At 37.7% G+C, this 18242-nt stretch overlaps 1 protein-coding gene across 4 annotated transcripts in view; it reads right to left on the bottom strand.

The window, feature by feature from the left end:
* The window catches only part of TTC39B (tetratricopeptide repeat domain 39B), an 89755-nt gene extending 72652 nt beyond the window's left edge, over positions 1-17103 (bottom strand). For 2 of the 4 annotated variants that reach the window (XM_060762404.2, XM_067464376.1), the window contains exon 1: positions 16837-17102. In XM_060762404.2, the coding sequence (XP_060618387.1) occupies positions 16837-16896 (60 nt within the window). In that variant the 5' untranslated portion in view covers positions 16897-17102. Of the gene's footprint in view, positions 1-12923; positions 12975-16836 lie in introns of those variants that run through there. The other 2 variants (XM_060762407.2, XM_060762408.2) reach the window with 2 other exon arrangements.
* Between the last annotated feature and the right edge of the window lie 1139 nt (positions 17104-18242).

Below are 18242 nucleotides of genomic sequence, written 5' to 3'. Positions count from 1 at the left end.
TAGGTCTTGCAAACTTGGGGCATGGCTTCCCTGGTATCATCTTCATCTTTTCCTAATAGCTTCACTTTATTAAACATTATCTTATTTTCCAATGAGTGATATTGTCTTGTGATGTTTCCAAAGTATGAGGACTTCAGATTAATTCTTGTGGCTTCTAGTGAGTATTCAAGCTTGGTTTGTTCTTGAACCCATTGGTTTATCTTTTTGGTATTCAGACTGTAAAACTCTTCTCCAACATCTAATTTCAAATGCGTTGACTTTTTTCCATCAGCTTTCTTCATTGCCCAGCTTTCAAAGCAATAATACTATGGCATATATACTTCTTAAGATGTACAGTTGACCCTACATGTTAGCAGTTTCCATTTCCACCGACTCAATAATTCACACCCTTCAAATCAGCACTATAAAGCAAGAGAACTAGATGAACTTTCCAAAGAAAGGAGTCCCAACTTAATCTTAGATGGGAAAAAACGTATCTGGGGTAGGCTAAGGCAAGGATTGGGGAACTTGTTTCATATGCCGCTCCCAGTTATTGTTGTATGCCATTAAGTCATTTCCAGCTTATGGCAATCCTGAGCCATAAAAGAGTTTTCTGGGGCTCAGAGTGTGTGTCTTACCCTATAGTGCTCTCTTTGGTCAAGTGGAGGATCGAATTCTAGACTTCACAGTCACAACCCAATGCTCAAACCACTGCACAATACTCCAAAACAGCAAAACTGGCCAAAAGAACCCTGAACCTGCTGCGAATACAACTGTTAAAGGGCACATCTACATGGACACTTTATCCCGAAGTGGAGGCAAATCAGCTCTGTGGCAGCTGCATGTCACACAGAGCCGATTTGTATTAATGAGGGCTAAGGCTGCTTAATGTAGCTTTGAACTGTATTAACGAAATTAATGGGCTGCTCCAGAGTTTCCACAACATTTGAAAAATCCAGACTCTGGGCCTATCTTAACATTGGGCCTGTTCTAAGACAGAAGACAGAATGGCTACAACTGTTTAAGTGGCCATCCGATATTCTCTGGGCTCAGGCAGGCTGGGTACACGGATAGTACTTACAAACCCTTCCTGTTTTCATTGTAGTGGCAGACACTGAGTGAGAAGTGGCTAGTGACAGTTGCTCTTTGCTTGGAGTGATGTCAGCCAGAATGCAAGGGTGATTGGTGAGGAAAGAGAGAAAGAAGGAAGTAATCCTTTCACACACCCCCTCCTCCCCCGGGTCAATGTGATGAATGAAGACCACAAGCCATTTTGAGTTTGGAGGGGAACTGGAGGAGAACGGGCTGACAGTAAGAACCATTCTAGGACCAATCCAGAATTTGACACTCTGGAGTGACCCCAGGATAGTTTCCATGTAGAATCTCCCTATATCTCTCACCACCAAGCCCTCTGACCTTCAAAAGTTAAAAAAAAAAAGACAAAATGGAAACTGAATATTACATGATGTTGATTGAAGTGTTGCTGAATGCAAGGCCAGTGAGGACTGGCTTCTATCAAGTTGCCCAACCCAGTTGCAAGGAGATAGTTCTTAGATTTCCTGAAATATTGTCTCCCACAGATTTCAACTCTAGTATTTTATGGTTCTATGATTCAATAACTAAAGTAACCAGTGTCATGAAAGATTGCTTTTTGTTTCTTCCAAACACAAAAGTACAGAATTTCTATCTATAGAGAGCATCTTGTCAGGTTTAAAGGATAGTATAAAGGATAGATAAATAAAAGTCATGACATTTTTATTTCAGTTAAACAAGAAAAAAGTATCATGTGGAGAGGTATGTTTATTTACATGAAAGTTTCTTGATCTAGTATCACTGTCTAACCAGCACTATGTGTAGCTTATAGTATTGCCTTATATACCTTACATAGTCATGCAATCTTCCTTTAATACATTAAGGTCCTTTATATTTTGAATTTTACTTTATAATGGTTGTGATGGGTTCTAAATCTACAATGGTGACTTACAACTTTCACCAAAGTCAAAGAGGTGACTTGTTCATTTTTAGTAAATATGCATTTCATTTAATGTTGACTTGGTTACACAGAAGGATACCGTTTGCACCATTTAGAGCCTTCATTAAAATAAAATTTAAAAAATCTTGAACTAGTCTTTTAATAACAACTCCCAGAGGCCAGCATATGTGTATTTTCAACCAAGGCAGAAGAGTACAGTTCAATGTGATTTCCAATTATTTTATGCCAAGCCACTCACAGTTGTATTGCAGCAAAATCCCCTGAAGGCCAATTAAGAAAGTGTGAAACCTCTCTTGCTGCACTGGGAAAATGTACATTTGACATAATGATGTACTCTACAGAGGGCCATTTTCAAAACATTCTCAAGGCATCAAATGTTTGTACTAGCTTCCAAATGGAACTATACATTCTATTTCACTCCCAGAAATATCAGAATGCTGCTGGAGCAGGAAAGAATGGTCACATAAGCCAATGAGTTACACAGACTGACCAACTTAAAAGGACTACAAAAGACAATATTGGCATAAAACTACCATCTTTATATTGTGCTGAGCTTCTTGAAAGATAAAAAAAGTGATAGTTCTGCTGCCCTGATATAGGCATGAGGACATAACGATTTAAGGTTTCTGCCTTCAGAAAAGGTAAGAAGTTTTCTGTATGAGACAATAATTCTAATTTTTAGAACTGTGAAGTTTTACCTAGACAGCACTTAAAGGCATTTCCAAATGTAGCAACACAGAGACTCCTTGAGAAATTTGATGTTCTGGGCCTAAGAAAGGAGGCTATGGTTTCATAAAAGATTGAGGCATCCTGAATCTAAATCAAACCAGTATTTCACAGTATTTGACATTGTGAATGTCAAATGACATTATAATATACAATTTATTTGTTTTTCAAATTTGAACAGAAGAAGAGAATATGAAAGTGAGGTTAACCTAGTAGTCTTGGAGCAAAATAATTTGAAACAGAAAAAACTTCGAAAAATTTACAATGCACATCAGGTGAGAAGTAATCAAATGCTGAGCCTCAGCGCAACAGTGACCTCTCTTCCTTTCTAAAGCACAGATTTAGCACTCTATTCTCAGCCTGCCCCTCCTTGACCTGTCATTTACCTTTGACCCTATTTCACACAGTAATGGCAATTTGCCTTTTTTTCTGATGTTTGTAATTCCATCTATTTTGTTCTCCTTCTTCCCCCCCCTCCAAAATTAGTCTGCTGTTATTGTTGTTGCTATTATTGTTATGTTGTTTTATGCTGTCTTAATTGTCTTTGCTTTGTTTTTAATTGTATTCTGCCTTGGGCTTGGGCCCCATGTAAGCTGCCCCGAGTCCCTTCGGGGAGATGGCAGCAGGGGAGAAAAAGTTCTTTTTCTTCTTCTTTTTCTTCTTCATTTGGAAGCGATTATCTTGTGTGTTTTGACTATTGTAACAGAGAATGGTGTATCTAAGAGTTGTTTATCATTTTCTTTTTTGAAATTCTTATTTACACATTGAACATAAAATAGAAGTTATTTAGGTCTAGCTCCCATCTTTCCAGATGTATCTTTTAAATAGGAGATTTTTTTTACCATATAGTTTCCATGAGCAACAATTTGCTAAAGTACGAGAATCTAGTCTTGGAAACAAATGTAAGTGAATAACATAAAATCTGCCTACTTACATTGGTATTGGCCACAGACCTACCTAGAGGAAACACACTAAATCAATGAAAATAAACATATCTCTTCTATGTGTTTCTGTGTCTCAAGTGCAACAAATTTAGATCACCCTGTCTAAACAAAAGACCAGGTCAATCTTAGCTACCATATGGAAAAAAAACAGTAGATTTAGGCACAGTACACTGAAAAGTCTGAGACCCCTTCTACATTGCCATATAATCCCACATTACCAAAGCAGATAACCCAGATTATATGTTTTGAACTAGATTACATGAGTCTATGGTGCCATATAATCCAGTTCAAAGGAGAAAATCTGGATTTAATATGGCAGTGTAGATGGGGCCTGAGATGGGTAGTGTCTTTGTGTGAATTGACATGACCTACCAAGTATTTAATCTTTTAGTATTATTATTTGAATAAGTTTGTAGGGGACTCTTTTTATACTTCCATTTCAGTGTAGGGGACACTTTTTGTACTTCAATTTCAGTGTTCATGGGTAATTTCCTATATGGCCTAGGTGCTTTTGATTGTGTCTTCCATGATGCTTCATTTTTTTTAAAAAAGGTCTTAAGAGTAGGCAAGTCAATTTTGTTAGGAATTAGAACCTTACACTTTTCACAAAAATTAATATTTTATTTTGCTTTATCCAACAACATTTGAGGATAAAGGTTCTGTTTTAAAGGAGGAAGTACATCTCTCAAAAATACAATTTCAAACATAATAATAATAATAACAATAACAATAATAATATTAATCCTTTATTTATACCCCGCTAACATCTCCCGAAGGACTCGGTGCGGCTTACAAGAGGTCGAGGCCCAACACATCAATAAAACAACAGCATAACAAATACAACAATAAATAAACTCATAAAAACAAAACACTAAACATTAAAATGCTAGCAGTAAACATTAAACAATAACACCACGACGCATTTAAAACTAAGGTCGGGCCAAATGTAATGATTAATTTTTTTTAAAATGCTGGACATGAATTAGTTCTAATATGTGCAACTAATCCCTTTAATCAATGCCCTTTAATCAATGCCTAACCGTATACCATGCAGCTGTGGACAAGTCTACATAGGGACCACCAAACGCAGCGCCCAAACACGAATCAAGGAACATGAAAGGCACTGCAGACTACTTCAACCAGAGAAGTCAGCCATAGCAGAGCACCTGATGAACCAGCCTGGACACAGCATATTATTTGAGAACACAGAAATGCTGGACCACACCAACAACCACCATGTCAGACTACACAGAGAAGCCATTGAAATCCACAAGCATGTGGACAATTTCAACAGAAAGGAAGAGACCATGAAAATGAACAAAATCTGGCTACCAGTATTAAAAAAAACTCTAAAATTACAACAGCAAAACAGCAGAGAGGAAACAACCAGGCACATCTTAACACCTCTCAACAAAAGATTTTCCCAGGCTCAGCCAGGCCTTCAAATGCTAATGAAGGTGGTCAGTTGAAACATTCACACCTAGCTCCAGCAGAGAAGAGCTCTTTGCCCCACCCCAGCCATTCCACAGATATATAAACCCATTGTACTAATTCCAACAGACCTCACTACCTCTGAGGATGCTTGCCATAGTTGCAGGCGAAACGTCAGGAGAAATGCCTCTAGAACATGGCCCTATAGCCCGAAAAAACCCACAAGAACCTAGTGATTCCAGCCATGAAAGCCTTCGACAATACAATGCCTTATTTGTTGTAGTAATAAATCTTACAAAATCTTTGCTTTAGTAATGACTAAAGTCTATAATATATTAACATTGCTAAAGCCTTCTACTATATATTTACTATTCTCCATGTGTAGGAATATATGTTACAGAATGACCATTATCGTCACTAAAAGCAAGGTAGGAGAATAATTAATTGTGCCATGCTCAGAATATGAAGTATGCCTATCATCATTGTTCCGCATTAAATACTGTCCCAAGTTTCTGTCAGCTCAAATTCCAGGTATGCTCTTCTCATTCCATAAGGCATTTTTTTCTATTATCTTAAACAAGTGGAAATACTTCTCTGCATTACAGTACTGTAATTCGTATGGGATGAAACATGAGCAAGAGGAAAGGACAGATTTATTGAACAGCAGGATATTGGTTACAAAGACCACAACAGGCAAAAGTCAGAACTGATATGACTGAAGTGCCAGATTCATGGTACAAGAACATCTTTTAAAAAGACTTTTCTAGTGTAGACACAACTGTACATCTTTAGCCCATGTATCGTTTTCCTAAACTCAAAACTTTAGCAATCCACTACACTATAGTCTGAGATAGTTGTACCTGTGATAGAGTATACCATTTAATAATTCCATTATACCTTCAGGTCTTTTCTACTCCTAGCCCTCTTCTGTGTCCCAAGCTGGTCTACTTCTTTAACCAAGCTCATCCAGATACCTACAGGCAGTCCCCAAGTTACAAACAAGATAGGTTCTGGAAGTTTGTTCTTAAGTTAGATTTGTTTATAAGTCAGAACAGTGTGTAACTCCAGCCACACACACACACAAGCTTTAGATAGCACAGAAAATGGTTAATACCTCTGTGGAGTTTGCTTTGCTGCCTGTGTCCCAGTTCAGAAAATTTTACCTTACTTTTTGTCCCCATGATCGTCAGATCATCAGATAAATTTTGGTTTGTTGTAGAAACAAGGTTTGTTGAGAAAGCTTCAGAGAAGATACTTTTCCCCCAAGAGTGGATTTCCCTACTGAGAGGTAGATTTCTTTCACTTCCTGCCCCCCCCCCCGCCCCCATTCTTAACTATGAGTTGTTTGTAAGTTGGATGTTTGTAACTTGGGGACTACCTGTGCTCAACTCCTGGGAATTAAGTTCTGCCCATATCATGTATTATTCCCTCAGCAGTCAACTTTCCTAGAATGCATTGACACTGTAGAATTAATGCAGTTTAATTGTCATAGCTCAGTGCTATGGAATCATGGGTGTTGTAATTCTACAAGGTCTTTAGTTTTCTCTGCCAAATAATGTAAGTAACTCAGCAAACTACACCTCCCATGATTTCATAGTATTTAGCATGGCAATTAAAGTGGTGCCAAACCACAGTAATTCTACCATACAGTCACACCCCACTAACCTAGAGCTAGTAAAACCAACTTGTTCTACTAAAGGACAATTCTACATAGAACAGAAAGGCAAGAGCAAAAATGTATGCACCCGAAGTTCTGGTCATGCTCTTCAGTGACTAAAATAAAAAGAGCTAATACATTGTGTGTTTGTGGACTTCTTGTATCTTTTACTAAAATTCTAGATATGAATATCCCACTTCAGCTACTATCATATCTATTAATGTTCTGTTTAAGTAATACATTTAAATCACCCTGTTTAATTAAAAACATTATTTCATGTTAGACTTGCAACACTTCTTAATCAGGTATTATATCATGCATTCATCATGATTCCGATCTTTTTAATGGCAATTTATTCCCATACTTTCATCTTTTTGCCGATCTCCTTGTCTCTATCATCTCATGGTTTATTATTTACTACTCGACTCAACTAGTTTTCTGTCTGTTTTCTGCAGGTTTCCCAGCTTATCATGAACTAAACTTCTGACATTCTTACTTGACTTTACCTTCATTATTTTCATGATACTTTCTTTTTTCTTGAAATTTCCATATATATATATATATAGGTTGCACGTAAATACAATATGCATTAAAAGGAATGGTAGGAAAATATGAAGAATGTTATGTTTGCTACCTATTATTTACATGTTAGGGTTTTAAAAATTACCCATAAAGTTCATAATTGAATAGCAAACGTCGAAAAATGAATAGCATCATTTTGGAACAGGCTGATGATGTTTATTTTTTTGATAGGGGAATGAGTTTTATTATTTTGCAAGAGTTAGAACTAGACTTTTCCCTTGCCAATCATTGCATGAAATGAACCATGCTAGTCTCTATTGATCTCTTTCTTTGAATTGCTTGGCATAGATCAAAAGCAAATAATATATTCCAGTGGGATAGTAAAATGGCATAAACAAGTGGCATCACAATGTGATGGGCAGAACCTGACAAGCACAACATGCAGGGCTACAGTTGGAGCTGTATCCTGCAGACAAAACAAAAAGCCATACTGCTTTGCTGTCAGCCCACAACTGAGAACAACTGAATGAGAGATGTCAGTTATGATTCAGCTTAGGAAAATGTCTATAAATTCCATTCCTGTGAAAAAGAAAACTGCATATCCAGTTTTGCTTTAAAAAATACTGTTTGAAGTATTCTTTCATTCCTATTCAGGATCCTTGTGTCCTATTGTTAGGCTTTTGGGGCAGACTAGCCTATGATTTTGATTTCAAACAAAAACCTTTTTGCCTCATTTGAAACTGACTTAAAGCAAGAGATGTGTGCACAATTATATTCTACGGCTTCATTTTATAAGATGAACCCCAAAAAGTACAACCAGAGCTACAGAATACTTAAAATTCTCATGAGAATACTGTGCTCAAGGCAGTGTAAAATTGATAGATCTTATGGGTTCACATACAACTCTTTAAAGGAATAAAATCAGTAACACAATTATTGGAATACTTGCATTCATAATAATGCCCTGATTTATTGTCTACGGGTTTGTAACATAACATATTTCCAGGTACAGTAGTTTTAAAAATACTTACAAAAAGTGCCAAAATGGCAAATACAGAGAAATAAAAAAAATTCCACAATGTAAACATCAAAAAAGTTGCATCAACAACACAACCGGATTAAAATAGTTATATTTTATTACTATCTGCTTACAGCCAACTTTTTTAATTTTTTGTTCAGAGAAAGCAGTTGAACCACATATTTATGAAGACATTAAAATTATTTTGGTTTCTAAAGAAAACAAACAAAAACATTTGTGGCGTTCATTTCTAAAATATACCAAATAAAAAACAAAAGGAAAATGAGTTATAGGTGGCAGTTACATTGTTGGCTAGGAGATTATGTACAGATCAAAAAAACTATTGAAACCTATCAAATCACTTTGGTACAGGGTTTGAACAATGCATTTATAGCCAAAAAAATGAATACCCTCAGCACTTTTTTTCAATTCCTGTAAAATTTGTTCAGATGGATTTGGTACCATTTGTATTCGTGCCTTCCCAGGGTCCAAATGTCATTGTCCAGACTATCTTGCCACAGCTGTTCTCCAAGCCTCAAAGTATAATGATCAGCTGTTGGATAGAGAGTTGCTGTTACTTCCCAGACTTGCCATCTTCTCTGAATCCTGGGAGAGACAGAAGTGACTGCTGGGCAGCTACATGAGGTATAGTCTGAAGAAAGAGGCATGGCCAGAGGAGGTTTACACAAGCCAGAGAAGGCAAATACACAAAAACTCATATTTGGACTAAGACTGAAGTGTTTCCAAGTTCTGTCCTGCAAGATGTTTTGCTTCTTAAGAATAAATTGCAGTTATGATCAGCTTTGTAAATAAGATTACAGAAGTTGCTGACATAAAGCTATTTTTCATTTTAAAGCTGAGGATTTGTTACATATAATGTATAGCCTTACTCCTAAAAAAAACTATCAATTAAAATAAACATCAGACACATATGAATATTTGAGCAATCTGTTGTTGAACAAATTTATATGTGTTATTGATGTGAAAAAGACCAATAAAATAATATTCCCTGTAAGTGAACCTGAAGGGTTCGTGTACATGTATAATTTGGTTACACCTTTCCCCAAGATATTATAAATTTAATTCTTAGTAACACAGTATCTGTTTGGTAACTATTATTTAATTACTTTGACTCTGTAATTGCCTCAATTGGTGTCCTCAAAGCCCGCCCTGAAAGATATAATCTCTTAAATTCACATTAACAGCTGAACTCTATAAATACCTCCTCCTTGCCATCCTGAGAATAAGTTTGCAACTTATTATTTCGAAGAATTCATTTGTGTTAAAAAAAAGTATTCATACTAAAGTTGGAAAAAATCAGACTGCAATCTTTCTTATTGTTAAGGTAGGAGTCAAACTAGATTTTTATGGGGACATAGTTGTGTTTCTGGCCACATCTAAAAGAGTATATCTTCATTTAATATACCAAACCTCAGATGCAGCCCCTTTCTGGCAATCTTCTATGAAACATGCAAATCTTAGTCAACCATGGTCTCTTTTTAGATCTGAACCAGGAAGTTATGCTTAACAAGTTCAGACAAAGCCATGACTATGAAAACAAAACAAAAAATCAAATCTTTAGGATCTGATAGAGCCAGTGCACTGTAGTGGTTTGAGCATTCAACTATAACTGTGGAGATCAGCATTCAATTCCCTACTCAGCCATGGTAACCCATTGGGTAAGCTACATACTCTCAGACCCAGCTAAACATGTGATAGTGTCGCCATAAGTAGGAAACAACATCAAGCCATGTGTTAACAAATTTACAATCCTAGTTGTACGAAACATGTAAACTTTAGTTCCATGGCTTAGACAAAACTTTTATAAATTGAAAACCTGGTGAGCTTATCAAGAAGATAGAAAGAAAGGGGAACATAGGGACAAGTAATACATGCAAACAACTCAGGAAAATCTCAGTTTACTTAGCAAAGATATGGTAGACCAAACACAGCCAATGAGTCAGGTGGCCACTGAATTTAAATAATATTGTACGTGAGTAGACCTTCAACCCCAATAATTTTTATAGAGGTTTCTTAGGGAAGGAATAAGAAGATGTGGTTTTGCCAGTTCCTTCCTCTAAAACGGGGCTTCTCAAATTTTTAAAGCAGAGGGCTGGTCCATGGTCCCCCAAACTGCTGAGGGGAGGAGTGAACTATGGTTTGACAAAAATGAACAAATTCCTATGCACACGGTACATATGTTATAGGTAGTGAAAAAAACATGAACAATACAATATTTAAAATGAAGAACAATTTTAACTAACATTGATTTACTTGTGGGTAAGTTCAATGGGAAGTGTGGGTCTGCTTTTGGCTGACGAGAGAGAGAATTTGGATTGTTGTTGTTCTGTGTCTTTTACTCGTTTCAGACTTGGGGTGACCCTAAGTAGGGCGGGAGGGGGATTATCTTGGTAAGCTGCATCCAGCCCACAGGCATTTGTTTGGGATCCCTGCTCTAAAATATAGCCTTCAGGAGCTGGTTTTCCTTAGAAGTATCCCACCCAAGCAATCAATAGGGTTGATCCTGCTTAGTTTCCAATATCAGATGGGATCTGGTGCCACTTCACAAGAGCAGAAGGGGTCATTTAAAACTAGTCACAATACTGGGAAGTTGAAATAAATCTTCCCCTTTCCTCCTATTTTTCTACTAAACTATTTCATCTTAGCAGTTTTTCTAATCATAAGGATTATTTCTAACATGGAAGAGTCACAGAGAAAAAAAATCCCCATCGCACTGGGATAAGTGGTTCACAATTTTTTAAAAAATGTGTAGAGTGCAACTTCCCTGCTCACGTTAAACCTTCAGTTCAACCAACTCAACTCAAGCTTGGGAAGATGCTGTTCCCTATAATACAATAGTATCACTAAATGAAGAAATAAGAAGACAGGCATTTTAAGAAGAAAACAAGTTGGGGCACGCCAATCCTAAAGATTTGTACTAAGAACTAAAGCAAAATATATCATGAACAGACACAGAAAGATGAAAGGATGTATTTAGATCTTGGCTCTGTGAATACACTACAAGATAAATTGTTGTGCTTCAACTTCCTGGCTGAGAAGTCCCACAAGAAACCTGATCCTTTGAAGTGGAAGCACAGTTGAGAACAGAACATATAAACTTCTTCAGAATACAGTGAATTAGTGCAAAGGTGCATACATTTTGTATTTATTTATAGAATAAAAGAGAACTTGACAGAGCAATTTTGTTTGGTAATGCAGAGGCCACAATTTTAAAGCAATTAATATTGTTATTGTTACTTTTTTATATTCCTGCATTATACACTAGCATTATTATTCAAGTTCCAAATATCCAGTATTCACCCAAGCAATGCAATGTTTGTGATGAAATCACACATAACCAAAAAATCAGTCAAAATATCATCCCTCTTCAGACAAGAACTTGCAGGAGTATGCCAAATAATTCACCAAGTTAAAAGGAAGTCAGGTGCACTGTCCTAAAAGGTACTTGGGCATGACTGTTTAGTCAACTTTCTTGCTTAAACAAGTCCCTTAACACATTTTTACTGATTGAATAGACATATATCCCACCTTTCTTACAAAAATGAGGCTTAAGGAGGTTCACAGTAAAACTAAATAAAAGAAATGCAAGAGCTGTCAGCCACGAAAGAAAGGAAGATATATATACAGTACTTATGTTGCAACTCTGCTGGATGGGGCACAGGACCATTTATTTATTTTATAACTACCCAAGGCAGTAAATTCACAACCTTACCTTGCAACCACATATGATATATAGCAAAAATGTGGTATCATCTCTATAAATGTTACAGTATACATGATGCCACATTTTGAATTAAATGTTCTTGGGTGAGAACCAGCGATGGCACATATATGGGACAGAACATAAAACAAAACAACAAAAACTGCCCCCAATACATGTTCTAAAACCAATAGGGCATCTTATTTAGGATAAAGGTACACAATGTTTGGTTCCATGTTAAATGTGGGTCACTTGATCAAATGATCCAGATTGTTTGCAAAACCATCTTTTGAATTATGCAAACGATCTCTAGCAAGAAGCATTGTTTCCTGCTGCTCTTTGTTGCTTATCATCTTGGCAATGGGGTTCATATAAATAAATGTAGACTTGCAATCCAGCATGGTATAGTGCAGTGGTTCTCAACCTGTGGATCCCCAGATGTTTTGGCCTTCAACTCCCATAAATCCTAACAGCTGGTAAACTGGCTGGGATTTCTGGGAGTTGTAGGCCAAAAAACCTGGGGACCCACAGGTTGAGTAGTGGTTTGAGTGCTGGATAATAACTCTGGAGATCAATGTTCAATTCCCCTCTCAGCCATGAAATCCACTGTGTGCCCTTGGGTAAGTCATATTTTTTCATTTTCCGAAGAAGGCAAAGGCAGATCCCCCCAGATCAAGAGACCAGGCACACCCCAGAATTATACCAGTTTGACATCATTTTAACTGCAATGACTCTATCCTGTTGAATCCAGAATTTGCAGGATATTGTGGCATGAGAGCTTCCTAATAGAGAAGGATAAATATCTCACAACACAACAAATTCCAGGATTTTATAGCATTGATCCATGGCACTTAAGATTATATAAAACGGATATAATTCTGCAATGTGGATACAGCCCAAATTATGCCAAAAAACCTCAATGATAGGTTTACCTTAGGCCCATTACAAGTTGGTAACTCCTTGAAGATACACAAGAATTGGGCTAGTGAAGTGGTCTTGGTAGATGGTATTCCAGCTCTCTATTTCCATAAGAAACTAAAACTGCAACAGCTGTTGTGAAAAGAGACATTCCAGGCCATTTTAAAAAACAGGTTCATCTCTACTTAGAACTGCTCCAGGCATGATTTCTAGTGATAATTTAAGGAGTGCTGTATTTCATAATTCAAGGAGTGCTATGTTAGTTTTGCCTCAAGAAGCTGTCCACATAGAGGTATTCTAGGCAGACATTTACAACACTATCTACACAAAAGAGAGCACTTGGTATTAATTGTCAGTTTTACATCTTAAATAGCAATGGGTTGTCCCGAGCATACAATTAGAGTTAGGCAGAAGTTCTGAATCATTCTGTGAGTTCCTGTTTGTAGCCTGCTATTTGAAAATATTAGTTACAAGAAGAGGCATTAAGTATGTCTTATTGTTATAATCATCATCATCCCCCACTCTGAAGGGAGCTATATAACCTACTCTTTATTAAGATGCCATAGCAGGTCACTTTTAATTCTTATTGTGCAATTCTGAAATACATATATTTTAAAGAAATTCAGGAACCTTAGCTTCATTCAACCTCATTTTTTAAAATGTGAGATAAGCTATTAATAACATGTGTAACTATTATCATTTTATTTCTCCTGTATATTCTTTAACCGTATCTACCTGATGAATTGTAAAGCCTGTGAAGCTTCGAAATTCATCACAATGCATTTTACTTTGCTCCACTAACGGTAATATGGGCGGAATATTTGTTATCTGGAAATGCTCCAAAATCCAAAATTGTCCACATGAATTGCTGAGATAGTGACACCTTTGCTTTCTGATGGTTCAATGCACACAAACTTTTCATGCACAAAATTATGTTTAAAAAACAGGCAAAGTATCCCTTATCTGAAATTCTGGAAGCTAGAAGTACTTTAGATTTTGGAGACCCCCCCCCCCCAAATAATTGTATTTGCATATACATATATAATGAGATATCTCTGAGATGGGATCGAAGTCTAAGATCTATTTCTGTTGCATATATACACACAATATACAATATTTTGTACAAAGTTTTTGTATACTGAACTGGAAATGAAATATATCACTATTTTATTCACCTCTCTGAAACAATTTCAAATTTTGGATTCTGAAGCTGTACTGTGCCTCAAAGTGTGTTCAGGTTCTGTGGATCAGGTATGTATGAAACATAAAAGAATGTAATGTGTAGACTTGGATCCTATCTCCAAGATGCCTGCAAATATCCTCAAATCCAAATACTTCTGGTCCCAAGCATTTTGGATAAGAGATGCTCAACAGGATGGAATTCTCATCTTGCTGCTGTTATTGTTTCCCTAGAACCCATGTGATGCAGGTATCCTCCTAGTCTTTTTCTTTGTATTGTCTATTCCCAGATTTATACAGATCCCCCCAAAATATACACATACCGTTAAAAGATACAGTTCTGTCATTTCTATTACTTTTATTTATTTTAATTTCATTCATTGCTTACAATTATTATAATACATTTTCTAATTGTTCATCTACAATCTTTCTTGATCATTTGGTGGTTTGAATTTTCCATTATTTTTGTATTGGCAGTCCCCAAGTTACAAACTTCCAACTTACTAACAACGGATAGTTAAGAATGAGGGCGAGACAACAGGAAGTGAGAGAAATCTACCACTCGGAAGGGAAATTCACTCCTGAAAGAGCTATCATGATGGGAGAAAAACGTCTCCACTGACGCTTTCTCACCAATTCTTGTTTCCACAACAAGCCAGTTTTTTCCAAATACAGGGACAGAAAGTGAGGTGAAATCTTCCAAGCAGGTGCTCAGACAGCAAAACAAACACCACAGGAGTGTTCACCCTTCCCTATCCTATCCAAAGCTACCACATTTACTTCTTTCTAATGCTTACCTTTTTTTGACTAAATTACCTTCTTATATAGATTAGCTCTTCTGAGAGGGCTATAGCCCACATCTTATTTAACCAATTCTTTATTGATACATTCTTTTAGTTTTTCCCCCATGTCCTGACTACCAAATTTTGCATCTTGTGGCACATAGGTTGTATTTGTGTAGCAAGATCCACCCAACCTTTGCACAACTAATACCACCTGCCACTCTATCATCCTCCCAAATGGGAGGACCAGCAGCAGCACTTGTTGGTACAAGAAAGTGAGGATGACAAAGAAAGAACTAACGAACAGAAGGAAACATCTCTGCTCCCAACATAAGGCCTCTCCTCACCCTCCTTGACCTCAGCAGCGGAAGCCTATTTCTGTTCCATTTGATGCTGCTAACATTTGACATGACATGAACAGCACTAGACCTGATCTTTGACTTCATTCAAGGAACAACCTGGGAGCACATCATCTCAGTCAATAAAAACCTATTTATGCATGTTAGCATATGGAGAGAAGGAGGATTAGAACACCTTAATTATATACCTTCGTTTAGATACTGAAAATCTATCTCAACCCTGTCGGTCGCAGTAAACCACTCCATATTTTTATTGCATGTTAGGTGCTCAGTTTTTTTATGATGTGTGTAATGTGATATATTATGTTGATTTAAGTTCTTACATTCTGGTTATTATTGGTTAGTTATTATAAGTTTATATTGATGTTGTTTTATTTATTGTGTTGATTGATTTGTTGTTTGTATCCAAGTTAGTAATTAATAATATCGAAAGAAGAGAAAGAATCTAGTAGATAGGAACGAAAGAAAAATATCACACATTTAAAAAGTAAAGATGCAGTTCTTCTGATGGCTGACCAGTTGGTTAAGGACCACAGACAGTTACAGAATTTGGTCATGCCAGTGACCACTGACCAGCATGTCTCTTATACGGAGCGCATGGAGAAATTAAGGAATTTTTCTTAACCTCTAGTGAGAGAATGGTAGAAGATATGGAATCAATAAATAACAATAGAGGTGAAGATGGAACTCCCAGTACTCCATAGCATTGAGCCATGGCTGCTAGTGATGTCAAACTACATTAATTCTACAGTGTAGATGAACCAAATAATAGTAATTTCAATTTTAATCTATTACATTTGGCCCAGCCATTTTTAAAATTGTTTATGTCACTATTGATTGTTTTTCGTTTATGTGATTTATATGATTTGTATTTGATTGTTTTACGGATTGTGTTATGTACCGATTGTTTTTAACTGTGATAATTGTTTTAACTGCTGTTTTGTACGTATGTGTATCTTGTATAGGCATCAAATTGTGCCTTTTTGTAAGCCGCCCTGAGTCCCCCCGCCCCCCGGGGGGTTGAGAAGGGCGGGGTAGAAGTACCCAAAATAAATAAATATTGTTTATTGATGTTGTGTTTATTGATGTTTTGTTTGATGTACTTTGGGCTCGGCCTCATGTAAGCTGCACCAAGTCCCTTGGGGAGATGGTAGCGGGGTACAAATAAAGTTTATTATTATTTTATTATTATTATTATTATTATTATTGTGTTTACAAATTCTGCCAATACTTGCAAGATAAAGGCAGGCATACTACTTCATGAAAGGAAGGGGCGCTTTCGAGAGTCACTATGCTGTGTTTGGAAACCTTTCCAAACTTTATATATACACCCAGAGATAGATGTATATTATCTAATTATATATTACTCCCTTTTGTTTCTTGAGGGGAAATAACGAACTACCAAAATATATGTACGTATATATGTATGTGTGTGTCTTACATATATACATATTTGCTGGTTCGTTATTTCCCCTCAGGAACCAAGGGGGGAATAATATATGTCTAAACATCTACAACTCTCTCTCTCTCTGTATGCCTACGAAATCCCCGTTAACCCCTGAGGAGGCGCCGGCTGACACACGTACGCATCTCACGCACAGCTTTACCTCTTCTCCTCCTCCTCCTCCTCCGCTGGTCCCTTCCATCCCGTTCTTCTCACTCGCCATGTTCCTCCTCCGCGAGGGCGACTTTAATTCAAACTGAATGAAGAAGCGCCGTTTGTAACCGTCCCGCGGGCACTTCCGCCGCAGCGCGCGCCTCCGAAGCCCAAAGACCCCTCTCCTAGCGCCTCCTCGCGCCACCCTTTCACTCCACCGGCAAGAACTGAGCTCACCTCAGACGGCGGCTCCAGCCGCCGCCGCCGCGCGCGTAACCCCGCCCACCCCTATCTGCATATCTTAGCCCCGCCCACCCAAGGAAGGGAGGAGGGGAAGGAGACAAGAGGTTCCTTCCTCTTTCCCAAGCTCAGCCAGCGACGGGTTCATTTACATACCAAGCTCCGCCCGCTTTCAAGTTTTCAAATTCTGCGTACTCGAGATGGACTGCGTTTCCTCACTTTTCAAGGTTTGGCTCCGCCCCTCTTATTTGCATGGCGAGCAGAACAGCCTATGGGAGGGCTCCCCGTTGGCTTGACCTCCTGTTCCGCTTGTTGCGCATGGGGAGAGAGGGAGGGAGGGGGAGGGAGAGAGGGAGGAATAGGCGCACCCCAGGAGCGACGTTTGAGAGCAGTGGTTGTCAACTTGTCTAATTCTGCGACCCCTTAGTATAGTTCCTCATGTTGTGGTGACCCCCAACCATAACATTATTGTCTTTGCTACTGATATGCATCTTCATGTAAATATCTGATAGGCAGGATATATTTTCATTCACTGGACCAAATTTGGCACAGATAACCAATACACCTGGATTAGAATACTGGTGAGGTTGGGGGTATTGATTTTGTCATTTGGGAGTTGCAGTTGCTGGGATTTATAGTTCACCTACAATCAAAGAGCATTCTGAACCCTACCATTCAAAGAGCATTCAAAGAGCACCATGGACTCAAACAATGATGAATCTGGACCAAACTTGGCAAGGATACTCCATATGCCCAAATGTCAACACCGGCGGAGTTTGGGGAAAAATAGACATTGACATTTGGGAATTGTAGTTGCTGGGATTTATAGTTCACCTACAATCAAAGAGCATTCTGAACCCCACCTATGATAGAATTTAGCCAAACTTGGCACACAGAACTCCCATGACTGACAGAAAATACCAGAAAGGTTTGGTGGGCATTGACCTTGAGTTTTGGAGTTGTAGTTCACCTATGTCCAGAGAGCACCGTGGACTCAAACAATGATGGATCTGGAGCAAACTTGGCATGGATACTCCATATGCCTAAATGTCAACACCGGTGGAGTTTGGGGAAAAATAGACGTTGACATTTGGGATTTGAAGTTGCTGGGATTTATAGTTCACCAGAATCAAAGAGCATTCTGAAGAACAGAAAATACTGTGTTCTGATGTTCTT

The sequence above is a fragment of the Anolis sagrei genome, chromosome 2, assembly GCF_037176765.1.
Source record: "Anolis sagrei isolate rAnoSag1 chromosome 2, rAnoSag1.mat, whole genome shotgun sequence".
Classification (NCBI taxonomy): Eukaryota; Metazoa; Chordata; class Lepidosauria; order Squamata; family Dactyloidae; genus Anolis; species Anolis sagrei.
The sequence above is the reverse complement of the archived record's forward strand: the minus strand, read 5'-3'. Positions and strand labels throughout refer to the sequence as shown.